Source organism: Rhipicephalus sanguineus, chromosome 6 (genome assembly GCF_013339695.2).
Source record: "Rhipicephalus sanguineus isolate Rsan-2018 chromosome 6, BIME_Rsan_1.4, whole genome shotgun sequence".
NCBI classification, from domain to species: Eukaryota; Metazoa; Arthropoda; class Arachnida; order Ixodida; family Ixodidae; genus Rhipicephalus; species Rhipicephalus sanguineus.
The window spans coordinates 16,220,857-16,245,959 of record NC_051181.1 but is presented as its reverse complement, the minus strand read 5'-3'; the positions used below and the strand labels follow the sequence as shown (position 1 = coordinate 16,245,959).

Genomic DNA, 25,103 nt, shown 5'->3' with positions numbered 1-25,103 from the left:
TTCCAGTCCCACCAGCCACGTTGCTTTCAGGATCCCCTCACGCTGCCAATTTCCACAGGCACGACACTGCCCAAAGACGTTGCCAGCGTCAATATTTTGACCGTCTGCACGCTGCACAGGAGTTGTGTCCCCTGGGAGAGGGGGAGAGAGTCTGAATTCGGGACGCAAAATGTGCTAGCACAATTCTTAGCCCAGCCCAGCGTCCACGCTGCTACGTAGTCCAGACAGATGTAGGTGTTCTCGTCCACAACCGGAGACACCTGGTTCCGCAGCAGTCTCAGTCATCAAGTGGTTGTGACCTCGGCAGCTTCAGTCCACTGCCATAAGTATCCCAAAGCCCGCCACAGACTCCAACTCACCCAGAGCCTGTGTGCAGCACTCCAACTCCTACGGCAGTCACTCCTCTACCAGTTGCATCGCCACCGGTTGCCCCGACTACTCCCTCCAGACCGCCTCTGTCGGTTGTGCGCACTCGGTCTGGACGTTGCGTTAGGCCACCGGTGCGACTGCACTTGTAGAGCGTACCATGAGACATGTCGTTACGTTGCATACCTGATGACAAGGTGTTGCTTCCTTTTATTTTCCCAAAAGAAGGGATGTAGAGGGCGCGTAAGTGCCAAGTGCATGCGTAACTCTAGTAACTCTAGCCAAGTTGGTTACGGGCACCCTCTATAGGATGTAGTACATAAGGGTGTACTAAAAATAAACTGGGACACTTCTGCTGGGGACTTGGAGCATGCGTGTCGACTCTGCAGCCCTCGGGCTTATGCCTGTATTCTCGTCCGCCTTGGCTCGAACCCGCCCACCACAAAAACGTGCGCAATGAAAAGAGACCGGTTGTGGTCCCCTACGTGTATAAGATGCAGCGATGGCGTAGTGGGTAGAACATCAGCTTCGCATGCAAGAGGTCCGTGGTTCGAATCCCGGTGCCGGACAATTCCCAACCGGATTAAAAAAAAAAAAAAATCCGCGTGATGATGGAATTGTGTAAAAAGGCCTGGGGTGCAGCCTCACTGGCGACCACAGCCAGCAATGCACTCCCTCACCAGAGCAGGATTGGCCACCCTGGTGTAGTACTTGGCCACTACCTCCCACATGAATACACCAATTAACCCTCGGCCCTCAGTCCCCAGCGGCTGCGAAGCAACTGACCAAGGTGGCGGTCAGACCTGCGACGCAGCAGAGGGTGCTAAGAATCTCTGGGTCCGGACAGGCCACCATTGGAATCTGAAGTTGGCTACATATAACGCTAGAACTTTATCTAGTGAGGCGAGTCTAGCTGTACTATTCGAGGAATTAGAGGGTGTTAAATGGGATGTAATAGGGCTCAGTGAGGTTAGGAGGCCACAGGAGGCTTATACAGTGCTGAAGAACGGACACGTCCTATGCTATCGTGGCTTAGCTGACAGAAGAGAACTAGGAGTGGGGTTCCTTATTCATAAAAATATAGCTGGCAATATAGAGGAATACTATAGCATTAATGAGAGGGTGTTATGCATCGTGATTAAGTTTAATAAGAGGTACAGGATGAAGGTGATACAGGCCTACGCGCCTACATCCAGCCATGATGATCAACTGGTTGAACGCTTCTACGAAGACGTAGAATCAGCAATGAGTAAGGTAAAGACACAGTATACTGTACTGATGGGCGACTTTAATGCAAAAGTAGGCAAGAAGCAGGCTGGAGATCATGCAGTTGGGGAATATGGCATCGGCTCTAGAAATGCCAGAGGGGAGTTACTAGTAGAGTTCGCAGAACGCAATAATTTACGGATCTTGAATACCTTCTACAGAAAACGGACTACTCGTAAGTGCACGTGGAGGAGTCCTAATGGCGAAACTAAAAATGAAATAGACTTCATAATGTGCGACCACCCGGGCATTATACAGGATGTGGAAGTAGTTAACAAGATCCGATGCAGTGACCATAGAATGGTAAGATCTAGAATTCAACTAGACGTGAGGAAGGAACGGCAGAAACTGATACGCAAGAAGCCGATTAATGAACTAGCACTGCGAGGGAAAGTACAGGAATTCAGAGTTTCACTTCAGAATAGGTACGCGGCTTTAACCGAGGAAACCGACCTTAGCGTTGACGCAATGAATGATAATCTGACTAGTATCATTAAGGAGTGTGCAGTCGAAGTCGGGGGTACAGTCGTTAGACAGGACACTGGTAAGCTATCCCAAGAGACGAAAAACCTCATTAAGAAACGTCAAGCTATGAAAGCCTCAAATGCAACAGACAAAATAGAGCTGGCGGAGCTTTCGAAGTTGATCAATAGGCGTAAAGTAGTCGACATAAGAAAGTATAATATGGAGAGAATTGAACATGCTCTAAAGAACGGAAGAAGCCTCAAAGCTACGAAGACAAATCTGTGCATAGGCAAAAATCAGATGTATGCGTTAAGGGACAAGGATGGCAAGGTCACAACCAATATGGATAGAATAGTTGAGATAGCGGAAGAGTTCTACAGAGATCTGTACAGCAGCCGAGACAGTCAGGATGATAACGTAAGAAGCAGTAATATCCCAGAGGAATCTGACATCCCACCAGTATTAACAGGAGAAGTAAAGAAAGCCCTAAAGGGAATGCAAAGAGGCAAAGCCGCTGGTGAGGATCAGGTAACATCAGACCTGTTGAAAGACGGTGGAGAGATTATGGTAGAGAAACTGGCCACCCTGTATACGAAGTGTCTCTCGACAGGGAGGATACCAGAATCTTGGAAGAATGCCAACATCATCTTGATCCATAAGAAAGGGGACGTCAAGGACCTGAAAAATTACAGGCCCATCAGCTTACTGTCCGTTGTCTACAAGCTATTCACAAAAGTAATTGCTAACAGAATTAATACGACATTAGAGTTCAATCAACCAAGGGACCAGGCAGGATTTCGTACAGGCTTCTCAACAATAGACCATATTCATATTATCAATCAGGTGATAGAGAAATGCGCGGAATACAACCAACCCCTATACATAGCCTTCATAGATTACGAGAAGGCATTTGATTCGGTGGAGACATCAGCAGTCATGCAAGCACTGCGGAATCAGGGCATCGACGAAGCCTATATAAACATAATGGAAGAAATCTACAGCGCATCCACAGCCACTATAGTCCTTCATAAAGAAAGCGACAGAATCCCAATAAAGAAGGGCGTACGACAGGGAGACACGATCTCTCCAATGCTATTCACCGCGTGTTTACAGGAGGTTTTCAGGGCCCTAGATTGGGAAGAATTAGGGATAAGAGTTAATGGAGAGTATCTCAGTAACCTGCAATTCGCTGATGACATTGCATTGATGAGTAACGCGGGAGACGAATTACAGCTCGTGATTACTGAACTGGATACGGAAAGTAGAAGAGTAGGTCTGAAAATTAATATGCATAAAACTAAAGTAATGTCGAACAGTCTTGGCAGAGAACAGCGCTTTGCGATAGGTGGCGAGACAATGGAAGTTGTAAAGGAGTACGTCTACTTAGGACAGGTAGTAACCGCGGAGCTGAACCATGAGAGTGAAATAACTAGAAGAATAAGGATGGGATGGGGCTCATTCGGCAAGCATTCTCAAATCATGAATGGTAGTCTACCACTATCCCTCAAGAGAAAGGTATATAACAGCTGCATCTTAGAATAACAGAGAGCTGAGCTAGTTCGTAAGTATTCATTCTAAAAAGATAGGACGTGCAAACACGGAAACAAGAAAGTCAGGACACCACAAACGCCGACTAACTGAAGAGACGCACAACGGCAGGGCGTGTTTGCACGCCCTGTCTTTTTAGAATGAAAGCTGCATCTTACCGGTACTTACCTACGGAGCAGAAACCTGGAGACTTACAAAGAGGGTTCAACTTAAATTGAGGACGACGCAGCGAGCGATGGAAAGGAAAATGATAGGTGTAACCTTAAGAGACAGGAAGAGAGCAGAGTGGGTCAGGGAACAAACGGGGGTTAAGGACATCATAGTTGAAATCAAGAAGAAGAAATGGATACGGGCCGGGCACGTAGCACGCCGGCAGGATAACCGGTGGTCATTAAGGGTAACTGACTGGATTCCAAGAGATGGCAAACGCGTGAGGGGGAGACAGAAAATTAGGTGGGTAGATGAGATTAAGAAGTTTGTAGGTATAACGTGGCAGCAGAAAACACAGGACCGGGTTGATTGGCGGAACATGGAAGAGGCCTTTGCCCTGCAGTGGGCATAGACAGGCTGATGATGATGATGATGATGATGACAAGTGTGCTAGGGAGGTGATGGAAGCTTTTTACATTGAAAGGGAAGGGTGCATGAGCAAACCGTCGGTAGCCCTTGGTGAGAAGGAAGTTCGATACTTGGATTCAATGCTGCCGCGTTAAAGCAATAATTTTTGTGGACCGTTATGCAGGTTTTTTTGCACATAGATGGTTTATCTTTTTCTCGGGTGTCCTTACACATGTATCACTTCGGTCATGAGTTGTTAGTTTTGTAGATCCGGATTGGTCTGCTGCACAGATGATATGGAGTGTCACGTGACTAAGTCGGCTGCTGTATATATGCGTGCCTTTCAATAAATTTTAGTAGCGAGTCGGTACCTGTGTCGTGTCTTCCTTAGTCCTTGTCCATTTTTAGCGCTGTTTTTCCTTCACAATGATGAACCACCAACTAGCCCAAGTTTCTCTTCTAGTGTATGTATATTTGAGCGAATATAATCCTCCTGTAAAGGTGGTTTCACAGCAGTGTAGGGGTGCTATGCTGTGAAACCACCCATTGAGGGGAAATCCGCACTGCTGCAAAGGCACAATTCAATGTACATATTACTTCCACCTCAATTAATTATTTTTTAAGTTTAAAAGCGTGTTATACGGGCTCATATGCACTAAGCATAGTAACTTTTAAAGCATAACATATTGTACCAGTTATAACTTGCACCCTACTGCTATACAAATCTTGCTAATATTCAAAGTTGCTTCCACTTCACTTGGAACCAAAAAGGTGACATTCACACATTCCTAGTTGCAATTCTTAAAAGAATTGTGCAAGCTATTTGGGTATTACTTTTCTTAATAATATGTTATACATACTATTCGAACTATTAGATTCGAAATTATTTGACCAAATCCCTATTTGCTTCAAATTCGCTTCGAACCTCAAACTTACTATTCGCTCATCTCTAATTTTGATCTTTTCCTAATAATATGAGATATATACTATTCGAACTATTTGATTTGAAATTATGCAACCAAATCACTATTTGCTTCAAATTCACTTCGAACGTCAAACTTGCTATTTGCCCATCCCTAATTTTGATCAGTTTGTACTGATGTGCGACAACGGTTTGCAAAACGTACAAACTCTGTGGCTAAAGGTGTTACTAATTGGTGTATGCACAAGACTACCTGCCAAAAAAAACAAAGTGGAGAGAGAACAGCTGCAGACTTGTTTAAAGGAGTACTGACACATTTTGAAGGCGATACAACTGGCCAAATAGATTTGTGTTGACATACACACATCGTCTACTCAATATCAATGGCTAATATAGCTTAGGACATATCTAAACAACTAGCGTAGCTTGCACTATGTCACGCAAGGCTGGCTCATAGTAGAGTTGGTGGGCACCTAGCTGGTACTGGGGTCTCTTTCCCACCCCTTGCTATTCTGTACTACATTTTGTATCTATCTCTCCACTTCCCTTTCCCACCCCATTGCTGTACTATACCATACAGGGCTATGCTATGCTCTGCTACCGTGCCTGGATAGCCAAGTGGTTAAAACCTTTAGATTGTGGGTATGCGGGTTCAAATCTTGGCTCGCCAAGAAACTTCTTTCCCCAAGAATTTCTCGCTTTTTCTCTTTCTTTCTCTCTGTACATGAGAGTTATTGCATCTCGTATTCTGGGAGCGAAGCAAATGATGAAGATGACGACGTCCATGAAGAAGAGCACACCCCGGTTCGTGATGATGATAATTTCTGTTCACCCTGCGCAGACCCGGCTTAAACAGCTGCGCTGTTAAAAATTCTGATGCCGCACAATGAGCACAAAATGGAGCACCTCATGACATCGACATCAACTTGGTTGTCATGTAAACAATCAACAGCCACCTACGTCATAGATTTGAGTTGACCTCTGTGTGTGCTTTTTGCCACATTCGTCAACGAGGTGCTCACATGCAGAGTTCACTGTTTTGTGTGGTCATGTGGCCAGCAAGTATTACAATAAAGCCTCTCTGGCCTTGCCTTTCTCGGCGCTCTCTGAAACCAAAACTGCAACGGAGTTCTACGTCGTCTCCAAATAATTAACTGTCGTGTGTGCTTGAGCAAACAAGCCATGACAAATAGGTCATTAGCTACTTATTGAAATAGGAAGTAAAAAGTACAAAATTTTTGTGTCAACAATTTCCGTCTACAAGGCCATGCCATGGGGCCCTGTCACGTCACTCAAAATGACAGTCAAACAATATGACCTTGGACTCGCTCCGTTCGGTACCACTCACCCAGTGCAATGAGAGCAGCATCACGTTGTGGCTTGCAGGAACATTGTCCACAGATTTTGTCACTTTTGTGAAATTCTGTGTTATTTGGCAAAGGCAACAACATCTACAGGCATTACAGGCAAATCGTTCCCAACTACAACCACATGCCTAGCACTGAGGGAACATGGATGTAGATTCGGCACCTCCACACTGAAGAGCAGTGCACATGCCACAACACTGCAGGTATTGTTTCTTTATGCACAAATCTGAATTGCATCCATAATACTATGCGAATGTTTACATAGCTAACATAAACAAGAGAGCATGTGGGCACAACTTGTACTCTAATATAACATGTTTGTCTATCATCTAGCAAGACTAGCTGCTCTATTTATCTGGTAAACCAACATGCATAATTTATGGATTGTCGGACCGCCATAAATTTCTGGGCTTCCCAATTGAGTGAGCTTGAAATGCTGACATTTTACTCTACTGCATCCAGCATTTCTTAGAGTTCAACCTAAAAAAAGGAATACAGTAATACCTTATTGATCTTAAAAAATTGGCTAAGATTTGACGTGGTGCCAAACCATTTTTCATACGTGGCATGTATTTGTAGCCGTTAGTATTTTGAGGTCAAATTTCAGGCCCAAGTGTAGTCGAAATGTCGCAGCATAACAACTTTCTTGCACAATGCTGTGGCATGTGCAGAGGTATGGCTTTATGCAACACACGATTTGTCATCAGGGTTTATTCTACGCAATACATGGGTCTTTTTGTTGGCTGTGTGGCACGAGTGCAGTGGAGGATGGGAAGTCAAGCATGGCCCGAGAATTGGGCTTCTCTGTCTGTGCTTTCAACAGTGGTGAAAAACAAGCTGCCTGATGAACTGCTTTTCTTGAGAGGCACACCAAATTCAGCTGCAGCTGGCATGATTGGCACCTGTGAAGCAGTTCGAGGATGCCTTCCAAGTGTAACTGCAAAGCAGCCTGGCCTCACTCGGACTTTCGCCAATAACTTTGGTATGTCTTTATTCTTTCCTTTTACCAAGAGTGGGCATAAATCATTGAGAAAGAACTCAATGCAATTTCCACAACATTGCTTATCTCGATAATTTTTCTACTTTTTCCTACTCTCAGTCAACCAGGTACTAACAAGAAATGCTCATTAAGAAGACCTGTTAACACTCTTGTGACTGTGCCTATTCCCATCGATAGTATGTTATCCATGACTTCAAATTTTGGCGCTCTCTGAGGGCAAAAGATGCATTATTTTATCAGTTTCTCTTCTGAGTTTCTTTTTTTGGCCGCGAAAAGATTTTTAAAACTCCTTCGCAGTCATGGAGGTGAGCGCTCGTGGTTTCTGTTATGGCGTTGACGTTGCTCATGGGTGCTCCACAATAACAGCAAATTTCGACAGATTCCAATGAAACTGAGCGTCAATTTCTAAATGATGGTAGCAGCACAGACCCGGAAGACAACTTCGATTCATCAGACTTCAGTACGGACGGCGACAGTGTGCCCAACAGCCCCGGAACATCGGCAGGTATCTGCCGGTAAGTTTTGCTCTCTCCTCGGGCCGTTTTATCGCTGCCACGCATTTATGTAAACGTATCCAGTGCACAGTAAAGGTCACAGCTCTCGTCTGCAAGTTGTCAACTTTGTTCGGGCACAAGTTCTCTCCGTGAAGATAGCGTGGAGTGGACCTTGAGGTGGCACGGAGTGGACCTTGAGGTTATCGCTCCGGAGTGCCGCACAGCGGCTTCTTCGTGTTGCTTTTCACTGCAGAAGTCGTCAGAGATATGCAACCACACAATTAAGTCTGCGCAGATGCATATTTTCGAAAAGCCAACGCATCCTGGAGGAAGGTCACCGAGGAGGTGATGCGCATGTTCATCGGACTTCTGGTGTACACAGAAGGCGTTGCTGGCCTTCTTTAGTGTCTCTGGTCCGGAGAAGACGACCGTCGCATCCCTCCGAAAGTTTCACCACGTGTCTTCTCTATTGCAACACTTGAACGATTCATCCGCACTATTTTTTCAACCGCGTCAAAACCTTTCCGTGGATGAGAAAATCGGGAAATCTAAAGTTCAGTCTGGTATTCGGCAGTGCACGAGAGACAAAGTGGTCAAATGGGGATACAAATTACGGGTTTTGGCAGATTCAGAAACAGGGTACACTGTTCATTTCAACGTATACACAGGAAGGCGCCTCAGAGTGCCCAGCACTAACCACAAAAAATTGAAAAATACCAGAACTGCAAACTATGCTAGGAAGAAAGGAAAGATGAACAGAAAAAAAGGTGTTTTCTGTGAAACATGTGCAGCCAACCTTTGTTTCACCATGTCAAGCAGCCGCTTCGCGCAGTGGCATGACAGGCACTAGTGCTTATATTTTTGCACGTATGTAAATAACATTTGTACTTACAGGGCTTATATTCGCAGTATTATTTTATAAGGGCTTTGTGTTCAAGAAGTATATTTTTATTTTTTTTACGTTTACCCTCTGCAGGGTTGATGTTTTTACAAATTTTTCTTTGTTACATTTTTCTTTGCTTGATAACTTTTTGATAATATTCTAAATAAATTTATGGTTTGAAATTAATACTGTTGGAAAGAACAATTCTTCTATCATTTGATACCCTACACTATAGCATCAATTAATTTCTGTGGCAGGAAAAAAATATTTCCAGGGCTACCCAAAAACAACCGATATTTCCACGCAAGAAAGCGTCATTCACGTTTAAAATTTCTTGTGCCAAGTATGAGTGAAACATGTTAAGGTCGATGCACCGTCAAGTAGCATTCCATTCACAGCAAAAAACGCCAGGCCTGCGCGGAAAGCGCAGCACAGTCACAGCGAAAGCTCGAAGAGCGGCATTTCTAGAGCCCGTTTTAAACTCTCTTGTGGCTACTGATACAAGTACACTAGGGACGTACCCACTACGCCACAAATCATATTTGTGAAGTTGGGAAGCACCCACCTCGACATTATTCGTCATTCTGCGGAGGAGCGAGCTACCATCTGTAAGGCATTATGTGCACTTTGTTGATGCTGTGACTGATGATGATGAAGAATTATGGCAGAGCCCTTTGTAATGGGTTGGAAGCATTCAACAACCCAATCATTGCGCAATTTGCATTGTGTGACACTTGGTTGTTATTTTGCTCTTCTACCACGCTTCATTACATGTGTTAATGTGGCTCCTTCCCGACATGAAGCCTGTATAGGGTCATTTTGCAAAGCAGTTTCAAGCACCGGCATGGCTCTGAGGTTGAATACTGGGCTCACACGCAGAGGGCCCAGGTTCGAACCTCGTTCCATCCTGGAAATTTTTTCTTATTTCGTTTTTTTTTTTCTTATTTCGAGCGATAGTGGTTACGGACACTGGCGGCGGCGCCAAAAACGGCCCTTGTTGTGATCTCATAACAGCTTTCGCTGTAAAACTAGGAGGACGCTTAAGCTTCGCCTTTAAGAGTTGAACGCGATAGTGATATCCTGCCCCTAGTGCGTACTTTGACCACCTAGTGCATATTTCTTATTGTATGTTGTTACTCGAGAAGTTCAGACTGTGCATCACTGCAATGTAATTGACAAAGTACAAAGTGGTCGCATAGCCGAGCTTTGGTGTCTGCCTTCTCTGCCTCAGTCTTGCGTCGCCCTCGTTGTCGCGTGCCACTCGACACTGATGCCCCACCAAAACTCGCCAATTAGGAAGACACCGCAGTGTGGTTCTCGCTTGTAGACGATACAGAACCTATCACAAGCGTGTCAAGGGCCCGGTGGCATGAGAGGACGTCTGTGTGCATGACATTTTTTTCCAAGTATCAGTGCACCCACTACGTGTGTATAACAGAACAAGCACACTAAGGTGTTTCTTATGTAATGGGTGACATGCTTTAAACCAGCAGCAATTATGCGCGAGAAACTTTTTCGAAGTTGCGATGCATCCACTACGTGGTCTTAGGGGAATACGCGTAGTAATGTGTGTGCCTTCTGTAATGGGTGGCTGGCTTTAAACCATTAAGTCATTATGATATTGACATGGTGTGACGCCCGATGGCAATGTATGCTTGTACCACGCAATATTACTGCGATATTACATCTCATGCTGTGGCACCTGTATACAGGACGCGTATGTTTGTGAAGCATGAAAGTTGCTTTCAGTGCAGTTTCAAGCAGAGATGTGGCTGTGTGGTAGAACAACTGCTTGCCACGCACACAGCCTGGGTTCGATTCTCACTCAGACCCAACATTTTTATTATTTATTTTATTTGCAACTTTCTCAATTTTTAGCTCACAACCAACGACGCGGACACCGACGACGGAATTTCTGCGAAACGAGCTCTTTAACGCTATCACGTTAAAAGATGTCGGCCTGGCCGAAAATTATCATGGTATCAAGCACTCAATAATTGCTTTAACTATTCCTTTTCCCCAAGAACGATCAACAATCGGAACTTATTAACAAATTACCAAGTGTTGAAGCCCTCGATGGCAACCTTTACTTTAAAGGGCCCCTCACCAGCTTTGACAATTTTGAGCTAACGAGCGCAATGCATACACTGGGCGTTCACGATCACGTCTGCCAAAATTTGCAACGCTACGCGCCGCGGAAATGGGTCAAATTTCAATGTGAACGCTGCTTGCCCTTCCTCTCGCGGGCGCGCGCTTTAGAGAATGAGGGGATGACGTACATGAGAAAATGGCCCTACATAGATGGTAGTGCTGCGACGTCGCTCCTCTACGTAGACGACTGTGCTCTGATGTCGCCGACAGTAGCACGTGACACTGTGATAATTATTTGACACGACATGTGTAGTTTGTAATTTGTTGCTTGAATAGATTAATAAAACTTGAGAGGAATAATGAGACACACAAAGGGAATGTGTGCGTCTTTTTTACTTTCTTTTCGTGAATTGCAGCGAGATGCGGGGCTAATGTGCCTCCCTTTCCCATGCTTTTGTGTCCCCGCGGTTAGCGCATCGAGCAGACGCGAGCCCTGGAAACGAAAGTAATGTTATGGCACGTTCGAGCCCTCATTATGCTGATTTATTCTACCGCGTCCAAGTAAACGTTAATGCGGCACTGGCTCATGATACCGCCACTCTCGTGCCCGTACAAATGTCTCAACTTTCATGCCGTCCCACAGAAACAGGCAGTACACCACAGAGAACGTGGACAAAACGCCCACGGTCGCTACATAAAAAAAAGGTAGCGGCCGTGCAACGCCGCTCACGTGCTCGGGCTGGCTCGGGCACGTCATGCACACGTGACCATGCATGCACATGACGTGTTCATGCGTATGTGTCAAGTGAAGAGGGCAGGGAAGGGATTCGGCTTGCTAAGGCCACACGGGGCGAGTGGCAAGGGTTTGAAACTTGCCTCCTCGCATCGTGGTTTCGCGCCGCTACAAATTATTGTTTTTCTCAGCTCGTAATGAACCGAACTGAAAAATTCTTGCGGCATACTGCTCTTCATTCGGCACACAACAACTTCCAGTGTCTAACTAAAATTTGCTATGTGGCCTGGTGACGGGCCCTTTAAGTTTGTGCATATAAAATTGTTCTTTAAGCATAACTGTGAATATATATCGGTATATATTTATTTTTGAACCTCAGTATATGTAGCGTTTACTTCGTTTATAAACCCATAAATCTATATATTGTTTACAAATGTACGCATGCATGTTTCGGATTGCAACATATACAGTGTAGACCGCTTATAACGTAAGTCACCAGATTAGTGAATATCCTCTCTATATGCGGTACTGCACTGTACAACCAAAAGAACCTTTTCAAACGGCTGCACCTGTGCAAAGTATCTTGAACAAGCACAAGTGTTGAAGATTGGGCGAGTTGGTTCGACGTACTTGAAATGGTAGAGCGCATTACGGGGAAGAAGAAACGGCCGAGCAGACCGACACAAGAGGACAGAGCGCTAACTTCCAACTGAGCTTTATTGTGAAAATGCATCAAATATGTAGACTTGCGCAAGCATACAAAAAACACCCTAACGCAACGCCAAGATTAGGCACACCATCACACGCCACAGATTCATAGATGGTTTCCTTGATTAAGGAAGGCCACTTCATGTTCAGATAAAGCCAACGAAGGGGCGCTGATACATCTGATGCCAGCTCTTGCTATACAATGCGCTTCAATAATCTCTCGAGTGATTTGTGACGGGTGCTTCTACCAAAAAACTGCCAGTTAACAAAGTCGTGGGGTTCTGTAAAGACAATTCACTAGCCCTGTTACCTTCTGACAAAGAGGGAGGCTTCGTCGTTTTACCTAACTCTTTATTTATTGAGAAAGCGACCACAGCCGTTCATTCTGTCTTTAGAGCTGAGGACGACACTTCGCTCTGCAAAGTTAAATCCCAAGCAAAAAAGTTGTGCACTACCTTGGGTTTGGAACAACTTTCCAAAGCAGTAGATAAGTGCAAGAAGCTCAGCCTTGATGTGTTCTTCACAGCCAAAACACACAAGGTCGACTGCCCCCTGCGGGTAATTGTGACAGAGAGAGGAACATGGCAAAAAACTGTGGCATTATTTCTGCAAGAAAAGCTCAATTTGCTCACCATGGATGACCCATTTTTAATAAGGAATTCGGACATTTTGGTTAACTTTCTGGAACAGAACAACAGGGGCTTAAAAGCATTTTCTGTCGATATAAAAGATTTGTATTACTCTTTGCCGCATGGGAAGTTGTTACAGTGTGTTGACGTTGCCATTGATTCATTTGGTGCTGTAGCCTTCCAGAATCTTACGGGTGTCCATAACAGTAACCTCTTAGAGCTTCTGTCGTTTTATATCAAGTCGACTTTTGTATCTTTTAATGATCGTACATACATACAGAATAGCGGTGTCTGCATCGGGTCATGCCTCGCCCCGATCCTTAGTGACATATACCTTGCATATCATGACCGATTGCTGATGAGCATGCTTGACCAAAATATTGTCGCCAAAGTATGTCGTTACGTAGACGACTTTTTGATTTTCATCGACTGCAGTGACGCTACCTGCCAGCACCTAACCGACGATATTGTAATGACTTTTAATGAATGTTTTAAACCGCTTTTATTGACTCATGAGATGCCAACTGACAACAGCTTATGCTTTTTAGATTTGAATTTGATTCTTTCACCTGACCACGTGTGCTGGCTATATGAACCTAGAACTGGAAAACCTCTTTTACTCTATGACGCTTTCCATTCCAAGTTAGTTAAGCGAAGCATCACAAATCTTTGTCTCATCAACCCCGTTAGGAAATCATGTCATCATGTCATGCAGCGCAGCTTTGCAGCTCAAGCTGAAAGGCTTTTGAATGCTGGGTACCCAGCTATCCTACTTGCATCTATAGCTGAAAAGCTATTAAAACAGATGAAAAAAGACTGCAACTCCGAGGCTCAGGCGGAATCTAATGACGGAAAAAGACCCGTTGTTTTACCCTATGTGCATGACATTTCCCACCGACTAAAAAAGATAGGGGAGAAGGTCAGTGTGAAAGTGGTGTTTTCGGCGCCTGATAAGTTACAGCGGCCTTGCAAAGCAGTCAATCCCCTCAAATCAATCGCCACTGTTTGCTCAACTAAGCACAAAACTCAGTTTGTGCCGTGTGAAGTGGGGGTTGTTTACTCGATACCACTCTCATGTGGTAAGAGGTATATCGGCCAAACGGGGCGCTGCCTTAATGAAAGGCTAAAAGAGCACTATTATAATGTTCACAAAGCAACTCAGGGCCACATTGGAATTCACTGCCGCGATCGTGGATGCTCCCCTATGTTTGATCAATGTGAAGTAGTAAGAAAGCACCCGTCACAAATCACTCGAGAGATTATTGAAGCGCATTGTATAGCAAGAGCTGGCATCAGATGTATCAGTGCCCCTTCGTTGGCTTTATCTGAATATGAAGTGGCCTTCCTTAATCAAGGAAACCGTCTATGAATCTGTGGCGTGTGACAGTGCGATGGTGTGCCTAATCTTGGCGTTGCATTAGGGTGTTTTTTGTATGCTTGCGCAAGTCTACATATTTGATGCATTTTCACAATAAAGCTCAGTCGGAAGTTAGCGCTATGTCCTCTTGTGTCGGTCTGCTCGGCCATTTCTTCTTCCCCATCATGCGCTATACCAGTTCAAGTTTGAACAAGCAGCCATGCATGTCTAAGAATCAAGGCACACCAGCAGGGGGTGTTGGCAACCGTTTACAGGAAAGCTCACAAAGAAAACGTGGAAAGTCACTAACTTTTAGTTTGTACGTATAGTACTTCTTTACGTTAACGAGTTACCGAATACCAGATGGACTCTGCGCATGCACGAACCTTTACGGAACATAAAGGTTTACGGAACGTAAACTACTCGCCTGTTTGGCTTTACATTTACGGCCCTATCTCGCAAATCCACCTTCGTTCGTGGCTACTCGTGATATCCACCGCCGGGTCAAAATAAGCCGAAGTGCGAGCACCACTTACGATCACCTTGTTTGAGCCGGATTACCGAGGCTAGAGCGACCTAGAACACCGAAGCCGTAAACGTGAGAGGCCAAAGGCCTCTGACAGGCTGGATAGGTGGCACCATCTAGTGGGGCCAGGGTGAACCAGGCAAGCACAAAACTGTTATTGCAGAAACATCGGGCATTCTACTTCCAATGTAAATGCCTTGCAGTGGCATAATTACGAATGAGTTGCCTTTTTATTCATTTTTTTCCCTCAAAAGCACTAAGCGAAAACAAATATGTCCATGACTGTGGTTGCACGAAGCGTCACAAGATGTCGACACCATCGTCCGGTAACCCGGTATTGCTACACCCCTTTGCGTATACCGACATACTTCAAACGCTAAAAACCTCTTTTATGATTTTGCCGCACCGGTAATTCAATATTATCTAAATTAAATGTAGTTTAAATGCAGTGATCATCACCATTTAGTGGTTTGCACAAATGCAAATGTTTACGTACGTACATAAAGGTTTATGCTTGGGTAGCTAAAAACTTTACTAAAACTCGAGTTCCGGTAACATGGTAAATCGTCATGAGAGCAGAACAACGGCTGGTCAACGCCCGCCTGCATGAAATCAACGCCTCTCTACGGAAAAAGGAATTAGACCTGTTCTTCGCCAAGCGTAAACTTCAGCACCGCATCCCTGGATTGATGCCTCCGATCGACGCATCCGCGGACTCCGTGGCGGCGTCGTCTGCAGACAGGCATCGGACCGCGCAGGATAGGAAACTTTCTCACCTGGACCGGGGTTCGCCCCAAGGCAACCCAAATCCCAGGTTTGTCACCAATTTGTCATCCCGCCCACTCACTAATCGGGAAACTTCTGTTCTGGCAAAGGGACACGGGTATAACGTGTCAACGACGCCCCGTTTATCGAAAGTCGTCGCGGCTGTAGAGGAAGCCGTCCAGAGTGTGAGGCCAAGCGCCAGAGAAGAAATTAGACTAAAATCAATTGGAATCCTTTCGAAATTGCCGTCGCAAGGGAAAAAGAACTTGACCGCAGAAGAGAGCAAAGCCCTTCGGGAACTCCGACAAGATCAGAGCATTGTCATCCTCCCCGCTGACAAGGGCAACTCAACGGTGGTGTTGGACAGCCGGGACTATGACCGGAAGATTTCGGCCCTTTTAGAGGGTGACGCATATACGCAGCTGAAAAAGGATCCGACGAAGCAAACTCAGACTCAGCTAAACAAGCTACTCTCCGAAATTTTCAAGCACCACCCACAATTAAAAGCACTCTACCTGTCTAATCTGCCGCAACGGCTCCGCACCGGGTTTCTACGGACTACCCAAAATTCACAAGCCTGGCGCCCCCCTCCGACCGATCGTCGACTTCACTTCCTCTCCATGCCGAGCCCTTTCAAGCTTCCTGCACCGAATCATCGCCCCTCTCACCCGGAATACCCCAACTCATGTCCGCGACTCCAGCCACTTCGTGCAGCTAGCATCAGAGGTGAGCATCGACGAAGACGAGAGCCTGGTCTCGTTCGACGTCGTATCTTTGTTCACCAATGTGCCGGTACCCTTAGCTGTATCCTGTGCCCGTGCTGCTCTTGAGGGTGACGATGGCTTGAGTCAAAGGACCGCACTCACTATTGACGAACTCTGCCGCCTACTGGAATTCTGCCTGTCCAGCATGTATTTTTCCTACAAAGGAACAATCTTCAGGCAAAACAGTGGAACCGCAATGGGAGCCTCCATCTCCGTCACAATGGCAAACCTGACCATGGAACATATAGAAAGGGAAGCACTTGGCTCCTTCTCGCCGCGACCCAAGCTCTTTCTTCGGTACGTGGACGATTGCTTTTGTGTCGTGAAGACATCTGAAATTGAAAACTTCAGACTGCACCTAAATTCCGTTCACCCAGCCATACAGTTCACGGTCGAGTGTGAACGCGACCGCACCCTCCCCTTTCTCGACGTCCAGGTGGCAAGAAGGGGCAGTGACTTGAAGTTCTCCGTTTACAGGAAGCCGACGCACACCGGCCGATACCTTCAATACGATTCGTCCCATCCCTCCACCCACAAGGCCTCCGTTGTGTCCACGTTACTTCAGAGAGCCAAAAAGATATGTTCCACTGACACGGAACGCCGGAAAGAAGAGGCCCGCGTAATTGCGGACCTCAGAAAAAACGGTTATCCCAGAAATTTCATTCGATAAGTCGCCCGCCGCGCAGAGAAAAAGAGGTTACGCGACTCCCAGCCAGCATTGACGAACAGCTCTCCAAAACGCGTGTCGGTCCCATACGTCCAGGGAGCCAGCGAGGCGTTGGCTCGGATTTTTAGAAAAGAAGGCGTGCACATCGCGCACGTGCCTTCATGCACGCTGGGCCGCTTCCTTCCCCGCCCGAAAGACCGACCAACAAAGGACAGGGCGCCCGGCGTCGTTTACAAAATACCGTGTGCCGACTGCCCCTCGTCATACATCGGCGAGACCAAAAACTTCCCCGAACGAATTAGGCAACACGTCAACGACGTCCGTAAACTCAACAAAGAACGCAGCGCCGTCGCCGAGCACGCAGAGACGTTTGACCACAGAATAGACTTCAACGGAACCGCCATCCTCGAAAGTGAAACCAAGTGGAGGAGGAGGTTACTACTGGAGTCGTGGCATATACAGAGGACCACTCAAAATATCAACCGTTCACTCGGAACTCTCCCCCCGGTGTATGCGCATGGGCTACGCTCCTCGGTAATGCGTGGGGTCGTTAACCGCCGCGAGAGTGCCTTAAAGAGGCCGCTGCCAAGCCGCCGCAGTCCCCCCTGAGGAAGGAACCGAGCTGGTTCCGAAACGTCGGGTTTTTACGTGTCTTCGTAACTTTGGTTGGAGAATAAATATCAGTTATCTCAACGTAATCCGGTAACACGGTAACGTAAAGAAGTATACGTTCACACTAAAACTCCCTACCAACTATGCTTCAAAACTCCCCGATAAGCACATTACACAGACACTATGTCGAATGACAACTGCCACAATTTCATGCACTGTACGGTACCTGGTTTGATCTCTCAGTGCGCATTTGATGTGCAGAACATTGCAGTTGAATCGCAAACCACTGTACAAGCGTTACACATGCCACTCTCGCTTTCTTTGACAATGTTATCCCCCCTCTTTAAGCACAGCCACTGGAAATAGCTTTGTTGATTCCATACCAAACCATAACTTAGGTCACCTGCAGCCAATGCCGAAAAGGCAGCCAGTGCTCATTAGGCCTAGCCTGAGGGTCGATAAGCTGTGGCGGCAAGCTTGCCCAAGATATGAAGATGAGGCGTCAAAGAGATCGCACTCAAGCGCTGAACCAAGAGCAGAGCGCGCCACGGCAAAAGCCTGGCAAGCTGATAAGTCTGCGTACTAGCAGCAAATGCAAAAGCTCGGCTCACAAAGCCACCAAGCTTTTTAAATCTGCTGACGAGGATGCAAGCGCCCTATCTGCTGCACTCCACGACTGAAGTGGGAGTGTGCATTCTGTGGCTGTTATCTAGCCACCTACATCTTGGCGCTCTTGTGCTCGTTTTCTTAACTTGGCATATCCCAAAACTGGCATAAAACGACACGAGCGTAACAAACATGATATGCAGGTCGCGTCATGAACGTGCCGCATACAGCATAAAATCCTCCCCACGAGTCAAGAGTGGCAGATATTCAGACACCACGGCTCGTGGTCTTCAGCTATGCACCACAGGTGATTCATAGTCTATATCAACCCTAACTTTGGAAATCTGTGTTGCAGAAAATGCAGTGCTGGCATCAGCAGCGTTGTCGATGGGTGAAATATCCCGATGGAAGCAAAGAGTAAAAACCACTGCTCGAGCCGGAATCAAACTCATTCTGCATAGCAGTCGAGTATTCTACCACAGAACAATGCAAGTGCTTTAAACTGTTTCTAAAAAAGGCATCAGCACAATGCCAATGGCGGTTACAGTGTTGGCTATCCACTTCTATATCAATTTAATAAACATTACATATGCACACCTACACTCCACAAGCTATAATCAAGCATTCTGCAGATGCGCCTGCGACAGCTACTTCTGTATTGCGTATCTCACAGGCTAAAGAAAGTGGGGGGTAGATAGGGTGTTAAGGTTGTTTTTACGGCTGCCAAAGGCTAGGTAAGATATGTGCCGCAGTACAGAAAAAGAATGACCAGGTGATAGACAAGAAGAGGACTGAGATTTGTTTTGTGAAACATACCAACAAATTTACTGATCGCCATATGCGTGTCGTGTATAAAATTCCGTTTAGCTGTGGCCGCTTCTACGTAGGGCAAACGGGTTGCTGTGTTAACCAGAGGTTAATGGAGCATAAAGAGATCGCTAACCGGAGGCTCACCAACTAATCTATCTTTACACTGTCGAGAGTGTAAGTGCACGCCAAAATTCTATGAATGTGTGATTTTGTACCGGCACAGAAATCAAGAAATGCGTTTAATGGTTGAGACCTGGCATATAGATAATAGTGGTAGCACATGCGTGAGCCAACCATTGATTAACCTACATAAAGAATAAATCAAATGTCTGAATAGTTATCTCTCACGTGCCGGATAGATAGGTTCGCCTATGGCTTGGGCATGCACAGATAAGTTTTCGTATCATCTTTCTTTTCTGCCGTTGTGCGGCTTTCCAGTTGATAATCGGCGTTTGTGATGTCTTGACTTCTCTCGTGTCCGTGTTTGCACCCCTGTCTAACATGAGCTACTTCTGATATGCACACGTGGCATGCACGTCCTCGTAATAAACACGTCTCAACTTCACGTGAATGCCAATGTTACCCCTTACAAGCTGGTGCGCTGGGCATGTCTGGTGAGCCCACGACATGTGCACAACTACTCAATTTACATAAAGACATCAATACAGCTCGTAACGCTTGGTTCCAAGCAAGAAAATCCGGTGTGGGCGTCTACCCACTGATTGCTTCGCATGGAGCAGATTCCCACAATGCATGGGCTCTGCCAGATTCCTACCAGTTTCACTCAACCAAATCGTGCACTGCTCAGTTTCCCACCCTCCCAACCAGGGATTGATAAACTTGAGAATTCTCTCTTCCTTCAGCCACAGTAAGAGTTTGGCCTAGACTTCCATTTCACTCAGTCCAGTTCACCAAGGTACACAGAGCCTTTCTATGTTTCCAATGAGCACTTGAAGAGAGCCCGACCTGTTTCGCAGTGGTCGGCTGATGTCGCGGGGGCTGACACGTGACAGGGACTCGCAGGCACTGCGGGGGAACTGGCCGAGGCGGAAGGTGCGCTGGCTCTGGCCTCGCCACCAGTGGTGCTCGGGCCGGCCATCCAGAACCTCCACCAGGTCACCAGGCTCCAGTTCCAGCCGCCCACTCTCCTGTCACAGAGAACAAAGAGCACAACCGCCAGGCTCAGGCAGCGCAACCAGGGTTGCTTTCTGCATCTTTCCAAGGACCTCATTTTCCTGCACATTTGGATAACAATCGTAGCTACGCAGGACACAAGAAGGCAACAACAAAGAGACAGTGTCCCGTTTCTTTGCACTACCATTGTTATATAAATACGCCGTACCAGCAAGCCCACCTTGCAACCTTATTTTGCTGCGTTTCAAGCACAGTTACCACAAGACACTACTACAATGTGGCTCTTCATTACATAGCTTACATGTCAGGGCCACAGTCAAGTATGACTAGGGAGCAATGTGTCTGCATCGAAAGATGCTGAGGATGTGGTGCCTTTCCCTCTATAACAACTCGCCACATTTATAATGGCTTGGTAAACAAGCAAGTTTATTTGTAGGCAAATGTTTAAATATATGGGACCAATGTCCTGGGGAAGCTACAAACTTGTGGCACTCTAAAACAACAGTGGCAAGACCACAAAAGAGTGGTGAGGCCAGTACACGAGCACCAAATCTCAGCCACTACATATCCGCAATACATGCAATTCATGGACAGTCCTCCATGGATCCCCATCCACGGTTCTTAATGTGCTGGAAGAGTGTGGTGTCACCAGGCTGCTCTTGTATTTTCTTGCAGGGACAAAAGAGAGACTGACCTGCTGTAAGTGGAGGCGCAGTTTCTCCACCCTCCTTCTCGCTGGCGCCCCTTTCTGGGAGTCCCATCAAGAGGACCACCCATAGAGTTTCCTATAGATACACTAGAGAGAACTCTGGCACTAGTGTCTATGGGAGCTGCAACGCATGGCGCTTCAGCCAGCATGGGAATGATGGGTATTTCACGGATTTGTCTAAACTTTGTTCATTTGGCTCCATTTGGCAACCGTATCGCCTGCATCCACTTTGTCACAAAACGAAGTTCAGCAAAAGTCAGCAGTTCCACTTCACCACTTTAACATTTTTAGGCTCACCAACTGAAATCTGGTGACGAAGTTCACAACGGTCCAAAAGAAAACGAAAACGCAACAATAAACAAAGAGGCTTGCTGCCGGCACAAGACGAGCCAAGCATGCGCAGTGGGAGTGTGGATGGCGCCGCCGACGCCGCAGGTGCGACTAAGAAATGCTCCGCATTTAAAACGGCTTAAGGCGCACGACATGGATGACTTCAGGCCATGCGCGGCGTCGCTGGGAGTTCGTAATGCCGTCCGGGATGACCTCGTAGTCAAGAGCACCGAGGCGTCTAAGAACCTTGTATGGCCCGAAGTATCGCCGAAGGAGTTTTTCGCTAATCCCACATCGGCGTATCGGTGTCCAGACCCAAACACGGTTGCCGGGCTTGTATTCCACGAAGCGTCGTCGAAGATTGTAGCGACAGCTGTCGGTGTGCTGCTGGGTCTTGATGCACAGGCGGGCGAGCTGTCGTGCTTCTTCGGCACGTTGTGAGTAAGCGGCGGCGTCGAGATTTTTTTCATCGGTGACGTCGGGTAGCATGGCGTCGAGCGTCGTCGCTAGGCTCCTTCCGTAGACCAACTTGTACGGCCTCATCTGCGTCGTTTCTTGGACGGCCGTTTTGTAAGCGAAGGTCACGTACGGAAGGACGGCGTCCCACGTCTTGTGCTCAATGTCGACGTACATGGCCAGAATGTCGGCGATGGTCTTCTTTAGATGCTCGGTGAGGCCATTGGTCTGCGGGTGGTAGGCGGTGGTGCAGCGGTGGCTTCTCTCGCTGTATTTGAAGATCGCCTGAGTTAGGTCCGCAGTAAAGGCGGTACCTCTGTCCGTGATGAGGACCTCTGAGGCCCCATGACGCAAGACAATGTTCTCCACGAAGAACTTGGCTACCTCGGCGGCACTGCCTTTGGGCAAGGCCTTTGTCTCGGCGTAGCGGGTGAGGTAGTCAGTTGCTACGACAATCCACTTGTTGCCGGAAGTCGACGTCGGGAACGGCCCCAGTGAGGTGGTTCAATTGGCTGCAGAAGTCCCGCTGGCCTAGTCGGCGGTGTTTGCCGTTACTGGCAATCTCGGCAAGTCTTAACGTAGTGGGCGACGTCGGCAGCAAGGCGTGGCCAGTAGTATTTTTCCTGTATTCTGGCGAGCGTGCGGGAAACCCCGAGGTGTCCAGCCGTCCGGTCGTCGTGTAGGGCCTGGAGGACTTCTGGTCGCAATGATGAGGGTATGACAAGAAAGTAGTCGGTTCAAAGTGGCGAGAAGCCGCAGGAGAATGCCGTTCCGTAAAAAAAAACTATGGCAGTCCTCGATTGAATACCTTCGGAACAACGGCTGTCTTGCACTCGAGGTACTCCATGAGGCACCCCAGTTCCACGCCGGCTCGTTGCTTTTCGGCGAAGTCGTCGGCACTTATAGTTCCGAGGAAGCAGTCATCATCATCGTCTTGTGGCAGCGCTTCGACGGGGGCACGAGACAGGCAGTAGGCGTCAGTGTTTTCGTCCGGACTTGTACACGACGGTAATGTAGAATTCTTGAAGCCTCAGCCTCCATTGTGCGAGACAACCTGAAGGGTCCTTCAAGTCATAGAGTTTCCTACAATACTTACTAGAGGGAACTCTGGCGCTAGTGTCCATGGGAGCTGCAACGCATGGCGCTTCAGCCAGCATGGGAATGATGGGTAGTACACGGATTTGTCTAAACTTCGTACTTTCGGCTCCGTTTGGCTGGGCGTCGCCTGCGTCCGCTTTGTCGCAAGATGAAGTTCAAACGTTCAACAGTTCCACTTCACCACTTAACTTTTTTAGGCTCACCAATTCAAATCTGGTCACGAAGTTCACAACGATCCATTCTTTTATCTGAAAGAAAACCAAAACACAGCAATAAACAAAGCCACAAGTGCGTTCGAAGCCCGCAAGTACAAAGACTAGGCAAATCCGTGTATTACCCATCATTCCCATGGTGGCTGAACGATCGCAGCGCCAGAGTTCCCTCTAGTTAATTTTAGGAAACTCTATGCTTCAAGTTAGCTAGCCAACATAAGGCGTGATGGTCACTGACAACTTTGAAGGGCCTGCCATAGAGGTAAGGGCGAAACTTTGACGTAGCCCAGAGGATGGCAAGGCATTCCTTTTCTGTTGTGGAATAGTTTGCTTCTGCCTTGGATAGTGACCAGCTAGCATAACTGATAACCCTTTCAAGCCCGTCAGTCCAGTCTTTTGCACAAGGACGGCACCGAGTCCTACGCTGCTTGCGTCGGTGTGTATTTCCGTATCGGCGCAATCGTCGAAATGCGCAAGTATGGGTGGAGTCTGCAGGCGTCGTTTAAGTTCTTGAAAGGCATGCACTTGCGCCGTTTCCCACCTGAATTCCACGTTATTCTTCGTGAGAAGCGTCAGTGGTTCGGCGATACGTGAAAAGTTTTTGACGAAGCGTCTGTAATAGGCGCATAGGCCGAGAAATCGGCGCACGGCCTTCTTGTCGGTGGGTGGCGCCAAGTCGGCGACGGCAGCTGTTTTCGGCAGGTCTGGGCACTCTCCAGACTTGCTGATCACATGACCCAGAAACAAGAGCTCGTCGTACGCGAATCGGCACTTTTGTGACTTCAGGGTCAGTCTAGAGGCATTGATTGCTTGAAGTACTGCCTCAAGCCGCCGGAGATGCTCGTCGAAGGTCGAGGAAAACACGACGACGTCGTCCAAATACACAAGACACGTCTGCCACTTCAATCCGGCCAGTACGGTGTCCATGACACGCTGGAACGTCGCAGGTGCCGAGTAAAGACCGAAAGGCATGACCTTGAACTCAAACAGGCCGTCGAGTGTTATAAAGGCAGTCTTTTCTCGGTCTCTCTCGTCGACTTCGATTTGCCAGTAGCCGCTCTTGAGGTCCATCGACGAAAAGTACTTCGCGTTGTGGAATCGATCCAGGACGTCATCCGTGGAAGAGGGTACACGTCCTTCTTCGTGATTTTGTTCAGGCGACGATAATCGATGCAGAAGCGTAGGGTCCCATCCTTCTTTCTCACTAACACCACAGGTGACGCCCATGGACTCTTGGATGGCTCGATGATGTCGTCGCGTAGCATTTCGTCAACCTGTTTCTTGACGGCCTCGCGTTTTCGCGTTCTCGCGACGAAACTCGGTATGGCCTCTGACGGATTGGTCGGGCACTTTCTTCTGTTATGATGCGATGTTTCGCGACTGGGGTCTGTCGAATTTTTGACGACGACGAGAAGCCGTCCTTGTATTGCAGGAGCAGGGTTTTGAGCTGGTCTTGCTTGACCTTCGGAAGGCTCGGGTTGACGTCGCAATCTGGTTCGGGGCCTCGATTCATCGAAGCAGGTTTGGCAGCATCGAAGAGGGTGAAAGCGTTGCTGGCGGCCACACATTTGTCGATGTAGGCGACCGTCGTACCAATGTTGAGGTGCCTATATTCGTGGCTGAAGTTAGTCAGCACTACCTTTGCTTTACCGTCACGCAGCTCGGCTATACCTCTTGCGACACAAATTTTACGGTTCAGGAGTAGGTGCTGATCCCCCTCGATGACGCCTTCAAAATTCGCTGGTTTTTCGGTGCCGACGAAAATAATGATGCTGGAGTGCAGCGGAACGGTCCCCTGCTCTTCTATCACATTCAATGCATGGTTCCCTGGCGTCGCGTGGGGCGGGAGCGCTTTGTCTGAGGTTAGTGTTATCGACTCAGACCTCAGGTCGATGACGGCTCCGTGGTCACTTAGGAAGTCCGTTCCAAGTATCACATCCCTGGAGCAGTTTTGTAGGATTACAAAGTTCGCAGGATAAGTCCGGTTATTGATGGTGACTCTTGCCGTGCAGACACCACTCGGCGTT

General features: G+C 47.3%; 1 protein-coding gene across 1 annotated transcript in view; it reads right to left on the bottom strand.

The window, feature by feature from the left end:
• The window catches only part of LOC119395612 (activated CDC42 kinase 1), a 97,458-nt gene that overhangs the window by 46,113 nt on the left and 26,242 nt on the right, over nt 1-25,103 (bottom strand). The window contains exon 3 of the mRNA XM_037662595.2: nt 20,104-20,285. Coding sequence (XP_037518523.1) covers nt 20,104-20,285 — 182 coding nt within the window. The remainder of the gene's footprint in view (nt 1-20,103; nt 20,286-25,103) is intronic.